General features: G+C 50.4%; 1 protein-coding gene across 1 annotated transcript in view; it reads right to left on the bottom strand.

Moving 5' to 3' along the window:
• PODXL2 (podocalyxin like 2) overlaps positions 1–13789 on the bottom strand; it is a 40474-nt gene extending 26685 nt beyond the window's left edge. The window contains exons 1-2 of the mRNA XM_058725780.1: positions 13657–13789; positions 8004–8282 (exon numbers count right to left, since the gene is read on the bottom strand). Coding sequence (XP_058581763.1) covers positions 8004–8282; positions 13657–13726 — 349 coding nt within the window. The 5' untranslated portion in view covers positions 13727–13789. The remainder of the gene's footprint in view (positions 1–8003; positions 8283–13656) is intronic.
• Positions 13790–15818: the final 2029 nt, after the last annotated feature.

Here is a 15818-nt window from a genome sequence, read left to right as displayed (position 1 = left end):
TTTTCTCAGCTGTTCCAATTCAGCCTTCTTTGCCTGGGGCCAAACAACTGGGATTATTCCTCATTCTCCACCCCTCCCCTTGTCATTCTTCTCTTGTGGCAAGTCTGGATTCCCCACACCTTTTAAGAGTGGTCACAAAATCAGCAGAGTAGGTACACAATAAATATTTGCTGAGTGAATTGTGCAAAAGTGAACAAGATTCACGGGCTAGAAGCTGGCTGATGTTTGACTCATGCAGAAGGGTCTGAGCCGAACACAGCCCTCACGCTACACTCTCCCCACTGGACGTGATCTGGCGGCTAGCAGGAGGCCACTCGGATGAAACTCTGGGCCCTGGACAGCCTGGATTCTCCAGGCTTTTGCTTTTCCTTTCCATCTCACTCTGGGGCTGGCTGTTTGTTCCCTAAACAGATCAAGTTGCATCTTTTCCCCTCATATATTTCATCATTTTTGTGAGTCTCTTTCCCCAGTTTATCAAGGTCACACTGGACTTCATTTCTGCCTTCTGGGGTAGCCATAATCTCATGCTTGACCCTCGGCGTCAGCTGAAATATTATGAGCTGACTTCCCTGTTTGGGACATGAAATTTAAACAGGCACCAAGCCAGTGGCCTTGAAAGATCACTTTAAATGTCCCTTTCAGTTAATGTCAAATCACTGAAAATTGCCCTGTGAGTGCAACACTCAAGCCAGTTATTCGAGCGAGTGTTAATACAAAAACACTCACAAAATTCACAATAGACTTGTATAAAACAGAGGCACAAGGGAAGAAGCTTTCAGCATAATTACAAATGACTTTTTAATGGTCAACCTCAGGAGTCATCAAAGACATGTAAATTCAACAAAATGATACATTTTTTGGACTGCCAACTGGACAATCTGCGGATATATTTAAAGGTGATCGCCAGGATTCAATGAGTGCAGGAAACAGGCACTCAGTCTGCCGCTGATGGGACCACAATGGGGGGGAGGGGGGGGATTATGAATGAAGAGCTTTAAAACCAAACACTCTGACCCTGTAATTTCACTCCTAGCAGTGCACCCTACGGAAACAGTGAGGATGCTCACGGTGATGCGGTTCCAAGGATTCCCATCATGGCACAGAGAGGGTAACAACAGACTGGAAACCGTCCAGTGCTCAGGCAGCAGGGCATTAACTGAGCACGCGGTAGCCTGGCCCTCCTCGGGATGCTATTCCAGCCTTACAACTGGGGGCGGAGGGCCCTGTCAGCGGGCGTGGAAAGATACTGCCAAGTGAAACACCGAGACCTGGGCACTGTCATTCCATTTTTCATAAAAGCACATTCTATGTATTTCCCGTACGGGAAAACCGTCCAGAAAGACATGTGCCAAGATGTCAACATTCGCCAATTCTGGGTGATGGGATCATGAGTGGTTTTCACTTTCTTCTTTTCTACATTTTCTAATTTTCACACCACGATGTTTGTTACTAGTGTAAAACAAAACTAAAGGGCTTTTTTTTTTTTTTTCTTTTAGCATCTAGGTGAAATCGACTCTGTCAGTGGGCTTCTTAGCAACACGCCTGATGTGTGTGCAGTGACCCAGAAGGTCAGATCACCCAAGAGCAGGTACAATCTCAATGTATGGAAGCTATTTCCAGGTCCCAGCAGACAGTGGTTTTGATGATCTGGTTTCTATGAAATTCATTACAGGCAACAGTAATTAAAGTGGTTTAATGAATAATTTTAGATGGAGGAGTAGCAGCTCTTGAAGTAGAAATCTCAAATTTGAGATTTAGCTCTGCCGCTTACTACCTGTGTAATTTAGTGCCCCTTTTAAACCTCTCTAAGCCAGTTTCCTTAGTTATAAACGGTGATACTAACCATGCCTGCTTTTATGGATTTCATCAGGTCGCTCTGAGGTTAAAAAAAATTATGTGAAAACGATTTCTAAAATAATATAAGCATGCTATGAACGTTCCTTATTCGAGAGCAGTGTGGTTTATGCCTACCCATCGCTTGGCAGGTGCTGCTCCGTCCTCTTAGTCCAGGAGCATGGGGCCCTACCCCCTGCCTCCAGGCATGCTCGAGACCCCGTCTGGCCCAGAGAACTCCATCCCCAAGGCCTCAGGATTGGGTCGGAGACGGGCTCATCACCCAGGGCAGACTAAGGAGCTTCCATTCTGAGGCTCTTCTAGAAATGCTGGGGAGGCAGAGCTCTCTGTCTGTTGGGGCTGTTAAGTGAAAGGAGATGACACAGGAGTCGCTGGAGGCTCTCTAAAGCCACCACGCACGGACGTCGTGCCTAAGAAAGAAGCCAGCGAGGGGAGTGAAGCATGATGAAGCAAGCCAGGTTCTCCTGTCCCATTTCCACACCTGGATCCCCCCTGCCTGGGCTCTGGGCTTACTGGGCCCATTAACACCTCTTTTTTCACACAGTCCTGTGAGCCTATCTGAGGTAGATTTCTAGAACTTGCCAACCCCGAAGAGTTATCACTTTTCTTGTAGAACACTAATTAGCTTATTCACCAGGAAAATTAAAATTGCATGCAGAGAACTTTATTAAGGATACTGGAGAACGAAAGAGGTGGAGGGTGACAGGAGAGAGAGCCTCGGGATGAGTGGGTAACCTGGGAAATTATTATCAATCATTGACAATCCTGCCAGAATGAACCCCTCAGGTCTTAAGCTGGCTTGATGCTAGCTGGCGGAGTGGAGATCCACACTTCCTATTTTGCTGAGACCACTTTTTTCACCTGAAATGTCAGAAAATCATAATATTTTAAAGCTGGAGAAGGCTTCCATCAATCGTTCCTTGCTTACAGATGAGAGGCTGAAGCCAAGATGAGACAAGGAACCCGCTCAAGGTCACAGCACACTCATCAGCAGCCGATCAGAAACGCCAGCGGCTGTTTTGGCCGCGGGGCCTCAGGACGGTCGCTGCAGGAGGAGCCTAGCTCGGGCTCTTCTAGGCCCAACAAACTAGCAATGAGACGTAGCACACTACTGGTGACAATGGAACACACTGTTTCCTCTCTGACACAGGCCACTGGTGCGCTCCCATGGCAGGCGGCCAGGCACAGGCCCCTCACTGCTCAGGAGCTGCTGATTCCAGACTCAGGCTCTGCTGCACACAAGCTGTATGGCCTTGGGCAAAGCGCTTGTCCTCTCTGGGCCTGGGTTTCAGCATCTGTGAAGCAGTGACGGCTGCTGCCTGCGGAGCTCACAGGGTGGTTGTGAAGTTCCAATGAGTTAACCAAAGAGAAAATTCTATGAATAAAATGGTGAGAATATACCAGTGGTAAAATACAAGACACTACTTACTGCTGGCCTCGAATAAAATTGTGAGCTAAGAGGCAACCTCATGGAAAGAGCCAAGGCTATGGAGTCTGAGAACTCAGGTCTGAATCCTTAGTACCCAGGGCTGTTATCCAAACTCCCGCAGCCTCAGTTTATTCCCTGGGGGGATGGGAGTAACCACATATACTTGCTTCTGTGAAGATCAGATGAGATATTATACTGGAACACCTAACACGGTGCCTGGCGCATGCCCGGTGTTCACATATGGGTCGGTATCGTAATTACTAGAAGGGTACCGGGTCTGCGATTGGGCCGGGCCACGGCATGGCTTTCAGACATATTCACGTCCCCAGGGGCCGTGTCAGGATGGCACTTAGCATGGTCACTCTGACCTCTGGACGGACTCCTCACCCAGGCAGGCCCTTTGAAGGCTCCTGGGGTCTCCTCCGACCTGAGGGGCAAACCCCGAGGGGCAATGCCCTCCTTCCTTCCAGAGAACCCCTGGGTGGAAGCCTGTGACTTTCAGGGTCAGGAGCAGAAGGGACTGGCACACTCTGTCCTGTCTGGGCTGCCTCCCCATCCAAATGAGCCTCACACCTGGGACACTTTCTGCCTCTGTTGTGGTCTAACACCGTGTCATCAAGGTACTGTGACGACGCAGCTTAACTTCAGGGCCACCGCTAGCTCACAGAGACGCCCCTCTGGGTCGGTGACTTAGAAAAAGGCACTCCTTCGTCCGGCCCATGGCCCAGTGAGCAGTGTGCACCCTGGACTTGGGCCCTGGCCCCCCTGCTCAGCGAGGCCCCCTTGGACCACAACCACGTGCAGTCCTGCTCACATGGCAGAGCTGGAAAGGCCTCTCAGAGGCTGTGTCTTCCAAGCTAGGGGTGGCAGCAGGTACAAGTCCCCCAGGCGGTCAGGATGCCCAACGGCGCTCCGAGCAGACAGGACAGGGAGCAGGGCACCACAGGCTCGGGGAACAGACCTGAGCCGCTGTCAGTAAAAAGGCACCGATTCTCCATCCAGCTCCGTCACATACCAAGTGTGACCTTGTTAAAGCACTTAACTTCCCTGTGCATCAGTTCCACATCTGCCAAGTGGGGACGATAATAGGCTAATTAAACGATGCATGTTGGAGAAGGGAAGGAGATGGGGCCAAGGGGAAGGCCGGGCCAGATGTCAAGAGCATTTTCTGCAGTGCTAAGATGTTTAGCTTTTGTTCCGTGGGTACTGTGCTTTCACGAACTGCCTTGGGGGTGTACGGAGAAGAGAGCCACCCGAGGAAAGGGAAGGGCCCGGTGGGAGGGAGAGCAATGCGAGAGCCTGGCCGAAGCAGCTCTCCCTCCCCCTCACCTACTCCTCGTGCAGGGCACCTGAGTCCCCATTTTGCGGTCGTTCGGGTGTAGAGCAAAGATGAGGAAACAGACCACACGACAGAGCTGGCACAAGAGGAATGCAGGCAAAGTGCCCGTGATGTAGCACGCGTTCAATGAACGACAGCTGTTTTCACTATTAAGAGGCCTAGACCGGCTAATGAGAGGAGAGAGGTGACGTGAGAGGAAAAGGAGGGGAAGGGAAGGGAGAGGCAGAGCAAACGTGAGTTCACTGAAGCCTAAGGAGCCATCCCACTGTGATCCTGAGGAGGGTCCCTGGCTCACCACCGTGGCGTTCTCGACCGCGGCTCTCGCAATGACTGCTTGCCTCAGACCAGAGTCTCAAGAGTCTAAACAAGAGAAAAGCCCAGGGAAAGACCCGAGTACATCTCATTGTCTAGCACTTCTTTTCAGTGCGGGGGGATATGCCGCTGCGTCAAGCAGCTAGCTTTACGGGGGAAATGAATTCAATCTCTACCTTATACCGCGTACCAAAATAAATTACTGTTAAAGAGTTAAGTGTAAAAACTGAAGGTGAAAAAGAACAAAGGAAATAAAGGGGCATATATCTCAGGGAGGGAAAGGATTTTCTAAACATAAAGCAAAGAAAAACACATAAAAACATTTCAAACATTTCAAAAGAAAGACCGTCCAAGTTCGTAAAAAATACGTTATGTCAAAAGTTACTATAATAAAGATAAAAGTGATAAACTGGAAAAATGTTTTTTATATACGTCAGAGAAAAGGTTAGCATCCTTTTTATATGCAGATCTGTACAGTGGCAGGAAAGAACTAAAGCTTCAATAGAAAAAAAATCTAAAGGTAGTAACAGCTAATATTTACGGAGTACTTGTGACGTACCAAGCACTGTGCTAAGCGCGTGAGATGTATTACTGCATTTAAACCTCACAACCCTATGATACTATTTCCTAGATGAGAAAATTGAGGCTTAGGTTGCTACTTGCCAAAAATCACATAGCTACTAAATGTCGTTGCAGGGACTTTGGGAATCTGCTCTTAATTATACCATGCCTCAAATCAGAAAAGACTGTAAATGGTCAGAATATATACACATACATGAAGTTAAAATTTACTAGCAATCGAAGGCCATTATAATTTGCCTATCAAATTGACCAAGATTTCGGGGCGCCTGGGTGGCTCAGTCAGTTAAGCGGATCGCGAGTTCGAGCCCCACATCGGGCTCTGTGCTGACAGCTTGGAGCCTGGACCCTGCTTCGGATTCTGCATCTCTCTCTCTCTCTCTCTGCCCCTCCCCCACTCACAGTCTCTGTCTCTCAAAAAATGAACAAAAACGTAAAAAAAAAAAATAAAAAAACAAACAAATTGACCAACATTTCTCAATGACAAAATACAGTTGTGGGAAGGGTCCAAAACACTGGCATTCATTCCACCTTTGGTGGATATGCAAACTGGAAAGACCTTTCTGGAGGCTGATTGGGAAATACTGAACAAAAGCCTGTGGAAAGATTCCCATCCTTTGTGTCAGACACGCTCCACCCCCTCCAGATCCCCTCTCTATCCTTCTCTACCCCATGAATTACATCAACAGGCCATGTCCTTGCTTCCTGACCAGACTCCTCAACAGAGGCAGGGGAAGAAGGAATGACAGGGCCCCTGGCAGAAGATGGGAGGAGAAGGGGTGGGTTATTTACTTTCCTGGTTTCACCCCTGCTGGGTCACTGCTCTTGTCAGGATTACTTGCTCTCCACCACACTCTATCTATCCCTCCTGGCTGCTTTCATCCAGCCCTCCCTCTGTCCCTTAGGGTGTACGGGCGCTGAGTGCCCCACTGCCACTAGCCCTGGGTTCTTGTTGCTGGCCTATCCCTTGCCCACACCTTCCTAAGTCCCTTGTTCTATAAGTAAACCCTCCCTGGATTATCTCAGTTTGACTGTGTCTTCTATTTCTCCGTGGGATGCTGATACATCCCACCCAGGAAATACATCTTTACACCTAGCAATTTTATTCTAGAATTGTATTATGAGGAAATAATCAAAAAACTGCAAAAACATATAATAACAGTGTTAGCAACATTAAACTGTTAACAACCTAAATATTCAACGAGAGAGAGCTGGTTTTATATATAAAATGATCCACATGATGAAATACTGTGTAGTCATTAAAAACCAGGTTAAAAAGGAATACTTAATGATGTGGAAATACACTTGTGAAATGTTTTAAGTGAAAACAGGATTCCAATGTGGCACATAAAAGTGACTACAAGGTTGTATCCCAAAGTATTAATAGTCATTCTCTTTGAGTTGTGAGGTCATGGATGAATTATTATTTTCTTCTTTGCAGTTGTCATGTTTTCTACCATCTCCGTGTATTCTTTTTATAATTAGAGAACATAAATCCAAAATACTATATACTCTCAAAAGAAAGATTAGGACTAAATTCTGCAACACCCCACCCCCATGTGCATGCACACACACACACTGCCAGGGCAACATTTAAAAACGGGCTTCTGCTGGGTGCCTGGGTGGCCCAGCCAGTTAAACGTCTGACTTCTGATTTCAGCTCAGGTCATGATCTCCCGGTTTATGGGCTCGAGCCCCATGCCGGGCTCCACGCTGACAGCACAGAGCCCGCTTGGGTTGCCCCCTTTCCTCTCTGCTCCTCCACCACTCATTCTCTCTCTCTCAAAATGAATAAACTTAAGAAAAAAAAAAAAAAGAAAAAAAGAATGGGCACAGCTGCCAAAGCCATAAGCATGAAGACACACATCTGTATCCAGTCCCTAACTGCAGACATTCCTGCTCGCTGCCAGGCCTCAGGCTCGCTTTGGCCCGCATGCGGTCATCAGCCATGCTCTATAAACCCCAGAAACAGCTCTGGTGCATGACTGAGAGAAAGGCAGTTACAGTGCCTTGATCAAGGGTCCGAGAGACCTCAGGAAGGGCGCGGGAACCTTCGACAGAGATGATACAGCACAGCAGGGCAACAAACAAAACCCTAGACCTTGGAAAGACCTAGGCTTGGACCATGACTGAGCATACGAACAGGTGCACGACCTCAGGCATGCTTTTAGCTCCTCTGAGCCACAGTTCTCTCATGTCTAAATGGGGAGAAGGTTTCGCTCATGGGCTGTAAGCGTTCTAGAGTTATGTGAACACAGAACATGGGCTCCCTAAACAGCAGCAAAGGTTAAAAAGAAAAGAGCCTCTTGGATCAGTAAAGCATTCAGAGCCCCAGAGACTGCGCCTCTGTACAGGAGGGCAGCAGCATGGTAAAAGCTGGCGGGAGAGACAAGAGATGTGATTTGAACAAGGAAATGGTCCTCTGGCGTTCTGCCTGACGGCCTCAGTCCCAGCTGCAGTCAGCACATACTCTTAGGTGAGGAAAGCTACCTGCAGTGGGTCCCAGGTCCAGGCTGGAGTCATTCAGCTCCTCCTCTTCTTCCCAGAAGTACTGTGGCGGCTGCAGGATGCGGGACTCTTCACTCTCTTCGCTGGGGAAGCCCGAGCCAGGGGCCCCCAGGCCAGCTCCCAGCCCCATGGCCTCACTGGGTTCCTCCGAGTCCAGCGGCTCCAGGCCCGTGGGTGGCAGGAGGTCCAGCAAGGAGGTGGAGGTGAGGCCCTCGGGGCCAGGCTCATCGGACCCAGCTGCGCATGTGCCCAGGGACGCTCCTGCACAGACACGGAAGCCAGATGGTTGTGAGAGGCCGGAAAGGTCAGACTGGCGAAGGTCACCCTGGAAAGAACCTAGGGGTGGTGGGGGGGGGGGGGACTGCAGAGGGGTAGGGGGGACACTCCTGACACCCAGGGGCTGCCAGAGGCTGCTGTTCTCACTCCACGAAGGCCAAACTGCCCAGCCTTCCCTGTGAAGGGGCAAAGGAGAGACCAAGGGAGGTGGGCAGGACAGAGTGAGGTTCATCTGGCTCAGCACCCACTGGGCATTTGCTCACTCAGAAACTGCTCCCAGTGCCCACCTTCCTCACAACTGGGCTGGGTGCTCAGGGCACAGATGCAGTGAAGGACAGGTCCCTGCTTGTAAGGACTCTGTGTGCACACTGTTCCCCAGGCTTCCATCCTAAGCTGAACAGTTTCCAAAACTGCATTAGGAACGTGATTTGTATTTCAGCAGTACGATCTCCTGAACAGTCTTTAAGAACCATATGAGATCGCAGTTCAAACTCATGCAGTGTCGATAATAACATATTTGTTTAGAATCTTGGAGGATCCCTCTTTCCTAACCTATAACACAAATGAACAAACAAAACCCAGTAAAGTAAAGGGTATCTTTTCTTCTTCTCTCTCACTCCCGCTCACTAAGAATAGGAAGACAGCCCTATTTGCCAGTTTCACAACTTAATTACACAAATATTACTAACTCGCTATATGTCTTCTGGAAAGTTGCTTAAAACCTCTCTGTCTCCTCATCCAAAAATTAAGCAAGGTGGGTGAAATGACCTCTACATTTTCTGTTCCAAGACTAACGTTCAGTGATGTAGGGAAGAGATACGTCCCGCTACCCCTGTTGTGCACTGGGCCCTGGCTTGAGTAGCTCACGGAAATTTTTTGTGATGTTTTTAATAAAAAATGAGAGTTAACACTATTGTGCTAAATGCTTTGCAAGCGTCATCTGAACTTGGATCCTTACAACCACCTTATGAAGCAGTCGCAAGCCCTAAGCTTGGCATCCAGAGCACGGTGGAGACTGCATGGTACGCACGGTCGGACAGCATGGGACCGTGAATGCAACATTTAGTCGTAAGGAAAGCCCTCCGAGTGAACGGGGCTTAACACAGTTAAGAAGTATGCAGGAGAGGGTCAACAGATCCTGAAATGGAACACAGAAGGATGCCCTGCAGAGAGAGCTTGGGCCAAGCAAGCAGGTTTGCGTCCTGGCTTCACTGAGCCACTCTGGGTAAGCTACTTCACCAGGGGCCCCGGTTTCCTCATCTGTAAAGCAAGGACAAAAATTCCACAGCTTCCCGGGAGGCAGGGACCTCAAATGAGGTAAGCTCCCTACAGACCGGGCTCCAACGAACAAGCTGTATTCCATAAATGTAAGTAATATTATCCTACCTACTGGGACGTTCTTGGCCAGGAAAAGAGAATATTCGAGAGGCAATGGTCAGTATCTTCAAATATATTAAAATACAAAGTTGATGTGAATATGAATACTACAGACCACAGTTATTCTATGCGACTTCAGAGGAAAACTCAGGACTGATGAGTGGAAACCCGGGATGGCATCTAAGCCTCAAAGAGCTTTTAATCAGCAGCAGGTAATGCCTGGGGCCACCTGTGCCCACCACCCAGCTCCTGCTCCCGCTTCCAGCCTCTGCTCGTGAGAAGCGCTCCCCAGCCATTCCCAGACTAGGCCAGGCACCTTCCTTGTACCATAGCCTCTGAACCAATTTCTGCACTTTTCTCACCAAACCATAACAGGCCATCTTACAGCCTCCTTCCCTCACGCGGCGTGCCCCGTGTCTGATTCCACTTGGTCAGCCCCACTGACTGGGGCCCCGTGACGCTAAGGTCAGAGAGCTAGTTAATAGAAGAGCTGTAATTAGCCGGTCTCTCCCCTCAAACATGACCACTGCGTGGAAAGCGTAGTCTAAGTTTTACATACGATACCAGCAGGTACGACAGCCCCGTTCTGCAGAGGTGGTACCCCCCCAAGACTGGGGGAACCAGATGTGATCAACTTACCCAGAAAAACCTCACACAGTCCATGAAGGAAAAATGTCAATTGATGAGAAACGTTTGCAATAATGACATAAAAATTTCACGGATACCCAGGGCCCCTGAGCAGCCAATCTCTGAAAAGGCCATTGGCTGAAAATCTTTATCTATATATACCAGCATCTAGCAGGTGTGTGGGGAAAGACGCTTTGTCAGCCTTTATTGAAAGGCGCAAACTGGTTTTCTTCAGGAATTCTTGGAATTTTATCCTCCATAAAACCACTGGAGGATCAAATTTGCATTGCCTCTTTGACACCTGAGAGTTGCCTCTCTCAGAGCTGACCCGTGGCATGAAGGGAGCAAAGTCACTCCCTCCTAGGCCTTGGTCCGCCTCTGCAGAGCAGCGTGGACCTTGAGAAAACGAATATGCCCTCTCAAGGAAAGGCTGACCAGCAGTCCCAATGATGTCTCACCTCTGCTGACCAAATACCACCTAGTCAGTGAAGCTCTCTGCGCAGAGGATGAGGTGAGTTCCTCCATTCTCCAAACCTCTCCCCTCCACCTGTCAGGCAGAGAAGTCACCGTCTCCCTCCACCTTCTCTCCCCCTCCCTACTCCTCTTCCTTTCCAACCATCTAATAGGAACGAACAGAGATTTTGTTAATCTTGCTGAAAAGCTGTGTGTGAAAAAAGGGATCTGGGTTTTCATCCCTTTTCCAGCACACAGTTCCGTTTTCTTGAAGCTATTTTTCCCCTGCGATGATTATTTTTTCTTTATATAGACCTTGATATGTTCAAAAGCCTTGGCCACGGGTGATTACTTAAGTAATTGCGAGAGGTTACTTATTTTCAAACTTGCCCCCGAAAATAGTAGCTGAGACCCAAGCATTCTCTGTATAATTGCTTTTGCACTTGATAACTAATCTGCTTTAATTGAAGACTCCATCTGATTTGGAAGTTCAGAATTACCCTCTCTGTGACTTTCTTTTTTTTCCTTTAGCACCTAAAATGTTCTGTTACTTCATGACTCCCAACAGAGAGAGAGGGAGAGAAAAAGAAGGCACATGAAAAGGATTCGGGGACCAGCCTCAAAGAATTGAAAATCTGACCCAAACTCAGAAAAAGAGGCGAATGAAGCAGGCTTACATCTTACGGGGTGAAAAAAACAAGGCCTTACTAATCCCCGTGTTTTATCTCCCCTGCAATCTGCTTCTGATCCAAACATCCTTTTCTGATGTCTCCCATCAGCTACACCCCCACCCTTTCCCTCATCAGCAGCTTTGAAGTACAGATCTGCCTAAGCCCTTGCCAGACACCAATACGGGGAGCCTCCCAGCAGCACCTGCCACACGGCCCCCACACCCTTGAGCGTCAGCTACAACAGACATCGTCTAGCACAATCACCCTGCCACACACGCACATTCCTATGTGTGTCTGGATGTGTCTGAGAAGCAAAGCTGAAGAGTTCTCAAAGGCTTTCTATAGAAAGGTGTAGAAGAACGAGACATACTGCTGAACACACACGTCTCCAAAAGGGAGGCGACAACGTACATCACATGCATCATGAAGTGTGCACAGGAGGGAGCAGGTGGGAGGCGAGTAGGAGTGGAGCTGCCCATAGTAATCCATGGCCAGCCACAGCTGGGCATGGGTCCTGACCCACCGTGCCTGCCAGCTCTGGTGTGGCTGTCGCACAAAGAAACAGCAGGCTAATCAATATGTAATTTATTTGTTGAGTCTCACCTCTTCCAAAGAAGGTTTAAGGTATGCAAACACAGACACGGGTGCGTGTGAGCGTCTGAGACACGATCTGATGGACGCATTTCTGTGCACACCCCCTTTGGTCCTTAGCTATCCCTGGACTGATGGTGGCGAAAAACTACCCTCACTGACTAACCCTTCCGGGGGCATGCTCGGAGCGGGAGGCCCCTTTCTGCTCCTAGTCATTTTCCCTGAGATTCTGTCACCGTGGGCCATGGCAATGGCCCATCTCACTGCCAAGCAGACTGTTCTCCCTCCTCGGGCAGAGACCCTTTACAGCCTCTCCTTCACTCCCACAGATCCTCGCATGTGCCTGTGTCTTTGTGGGTTAACTGCACGGGAGGTGACTAAGTAGCCAGTGTCCCAGGCAAACTCCCATGTCACACGCACACATGTCAAATACGCCTGTGTGTCCCTCAGAAGTGGAGTCAGCCAAGGCTATCTGATAAGTGAGCCCGTACACACATACACACACGTGTGCACACACACTCATTCCAGTACGCCTCTCCACCAACCCTGATTAGCAGTCACCCCTTAATACGTACTCATGGCTGTGTCCGCCACATGAAGAAGGTGTTCGGTCCTGTCCCTATTTGACCCACCCATGTGGACAGCACTTCTCCCCCACCCCTCATTCAGCGGTGGTGGCCTGTCTCATCGGCTGCCACATGCCTGTGCCCACCCGCCATGCACACACCTGAATCCCACGTCTGCCACTCAGAGGCCGTCCAGTAGGTTCTGTCACGGGCACATGCATTTCACACCTGCTCCCCACATTTCACCTGTCATCACCCACACACATCCCAATGCCCTTGCGCACCGCTGAACGGGAACTACATCTCAAAAGGTCTCTCACGCGCACCCCTGCGCGGCAGCAGCGCAGGAGCTATCCAGCAGTGTCGCTGTCACAAGCAGACCTGGTTGCTGTCATACGTGTTTTTGTTTTTTGTTTTTTGTGTTTTTTTGTCAGCTCCTAATAAAGTTGCCCCGCACAGTCTAGACAGGCTTTGACAATGACACACCCCCCCTTCTGTCCGGCAGCACCACACGCGCGTAAACACACCCCCCTCATTGTCGCAGCAGCTGTGTGTACGGCTGTTTGGCACTTTCCCCCTCGCGGCCGCAAGACATCCGCGCCCCACGCCCACTGTGGTGGCCTCAGGGACCCTGTAAATGCCGTGTCTCCCTGTGTGGCTGTCGCCCAGCTGGCGGCCAGGGTCCGCCCTCCTCTCGCCAGTGCTCCCACCATCCCCAAGCCCCCCCCCCCCCCAACAGAGCCCCCAGAGAGCGCGTGCAGGCGCGCCCTCCATCCACCACACTCCTCGTGCCTCCCCTGCGTGCGTGTGTGTGTGTGTGTGTGTGTGCCCACACGCACGCCCCCGCGCCGGGGAACCGCTCTCACACGAGGCACACGCGGTGGCCCCCCGCGCCCCCCCGCCCCGGGAGCGCGCGTGTCGCGGACGGCGTAGCAGCCCAGCCGAGCCCCGCGCTCCCGCGCCTCGCGCTCCGGCCCCTTTGTTGGCTGCCCGGGAGCTGTCCAGCACCGCGGCCCGCCGCCGCCGCCGCCCGCCCCGGCCCCGCCACCGCCCGCCCGAGCGGCGCGCACTCACCCCCGGCCAGCAGCAGCAGCAGCGGCGGCAGCAGCGGCAGCAGCCGGACGGCCCACAGCAGCCGGCCCATGGTGCAGCCGTCGCCGCCCGCAGCCGCAGCGGCGCGGCGCCTCGGCCGGCGTCAGGGGCCGCGCGGGCGGCGGCGGCGGCGCGCGCCCGCCCCATTGGCCCGCGTGGCCGTCACTCACCCCCGGCCCCGCCCGGCCGCGTGCCGCGGGCGCGCCCCCGCGGAGACGAGGCGGGCGCGCGGGCGGCCGCCCCTCCGCGCGGTCCCCCGGCGCCCGGTCGGCCAATCAGCGCCGCGGGTGCCTGGAGAGGCGGGGCCGCGACCGTGACCTCCCGGAGTCCGGCCTCGCACCTCTAGCCTTCGAGAGCGGAGGCCACCTGCCTGGGGCCCGGTGTTGGAGGAGGGCGCGCCCGCACCACCTAGTCATCCATTGGATGGAAACCTTTCCTGCGCGCCCAGGAGGCAGCGGGTGGTCACCTGCATGGAATGACACTGTTCAGAGAAGCCAGGAATGACCCCTGACCCTGTTGACGTGAAGAGTATCTTTAATCCTGCATCAACAGGTTGAACATCAAGAGGTTGAATGGGACTCTAGGAGGAGTGGGGTCAGGGAAATCTTCTCAGGGGCCCTTGAGCTGGGCAAGCCCTGATGGCCAAGGCAAGAGAAAGACTAGTCAAAGGCCCCGGGACAGGAGCGAACCAAAAATGGGACTTAGAGCCAGGCAGTCTAGTGCTTTCAAAATGGCTGAGACCTTAAGCCAAACTCTTCTCTCCTCTGGGCCCTGGTTGCTTCATCTGTTATATATGCGCTTCCCGTTATTAGGGCAGCGTTTTTTAACTTCCTGTTGAATATTTTGTCCTTTTTGGTAACTAAAGTTCTTTCATGTGCCAAGCACCATGGTAGTGAACAAGACAGCCACAACCCATATTCTCAGAGCTTAGTCTAGTGAAGGTCTGTTAAGGTCTGTTAAGGTCTAGTAAGGTCTGTTAAGACCTATAAGGGGCTATGAGAGAGTATGGAAGGGAACTTTTACACGTGACTTCCTGAAGAAACATTTCAGCTAGCACCTGGACGGATGAAGGGGTATTAGGTTGGGTTAGGAAGGAAGTCTTCCAAGAAGAAAGAAAGGTGCATTGGCAATTCCTGAGCTGGAATGGAGCTCAGCCTCTTTAAGGAACAGAGCAAAGTCCTGACCCTTTCAGAATTACTGCAATTTAAACAGCTGCAGCAGTGATAATTATGTGGAGTTTTACTTTATATATAGCATATTTGGAAAACATTGCTTTCAATAAAATAAATTATTATATTGAACCTGCTTTTTCAAATTATATTCTCATCACGCTATCCAGGGGTAGATCACTAGGTATTGTAGATGATCTCAAAGGACTCTTCCAGGACTACCTACTTAGGGGAAATAAGAGTTGGGGTGAAGGGGGATAGGGTGGGAATGGGTCCCAAGCAAAGAACATGGGCAAAATGTAGCATGGTGTGGTAATACATGGCATATCATATTTAGGGGAATGATGAATTTCAAGATTAGCCTGGGGGCAGGAGACAAGGTTAGAAAGAGGAGTTAGGAGCTAAATACCTTAAGTAATCTTTGGTTAATTTGTACAAAGTAGTAAGCCCTTATATTACAAATGAGGAAGTGAAACACAAGGAGAAAGTGATGGTCTAAGAACATAATGAAAAGCAGTACCATAAAATTAGAACCTTTAGGTAAAGTTATTCTTATTTAATTAACAGAACTACATCATTTTGTTTAGCCTGCGGTCAATGTAAACTCCACAGGCCATTGGAGTCTAAGGACACTATGGGTTCCAGAAAAGTAGGTGAAGATGTGGTAGTAAAAGATCTTGACCAGTGTCTCTATGAAAGTACAAATTAAAGGAGACCTATTTTGGGGCACCTGGGTGGCTCAGTCAGTTAAGCATCTGACTTTGGCTCAGGTCATGATCTCACGGTTCATGGGTTCGAGCCCCATGTCGGGCTCTGTGCTGACAGCTCAGAGCCTGGAGCCTGCTTTGGATTCTGGGTCTCCCTTTCTCTCTGCTCCTCCCCCACTCGTGCTCTGTCTCTCTCTCAAAAACAAATAAACATTAAAAAAAAATTTTTTTAAAGGAGACCTATTTTATAACAGTTCACACAAAAAGC

Source organism: Neofelis nebulosa, chromosome 4, assembly GCF_028018385.1.
Source record: "Neofelis nebulosa isolate mNeoNeb1 chromosome 4, mNeoNeb1.pri, whole genome shotgun sequence".
NCBI lineage: Eukaryota > Metazoa > Chordata > Mammalia > Carnivora > Felidae > Neofelis > Neofelis nebulosa.
Note: the sequence above shows the minus strand (reverse complement) of the source record. Positions and strands in the feature narration are given on the sequence as shown.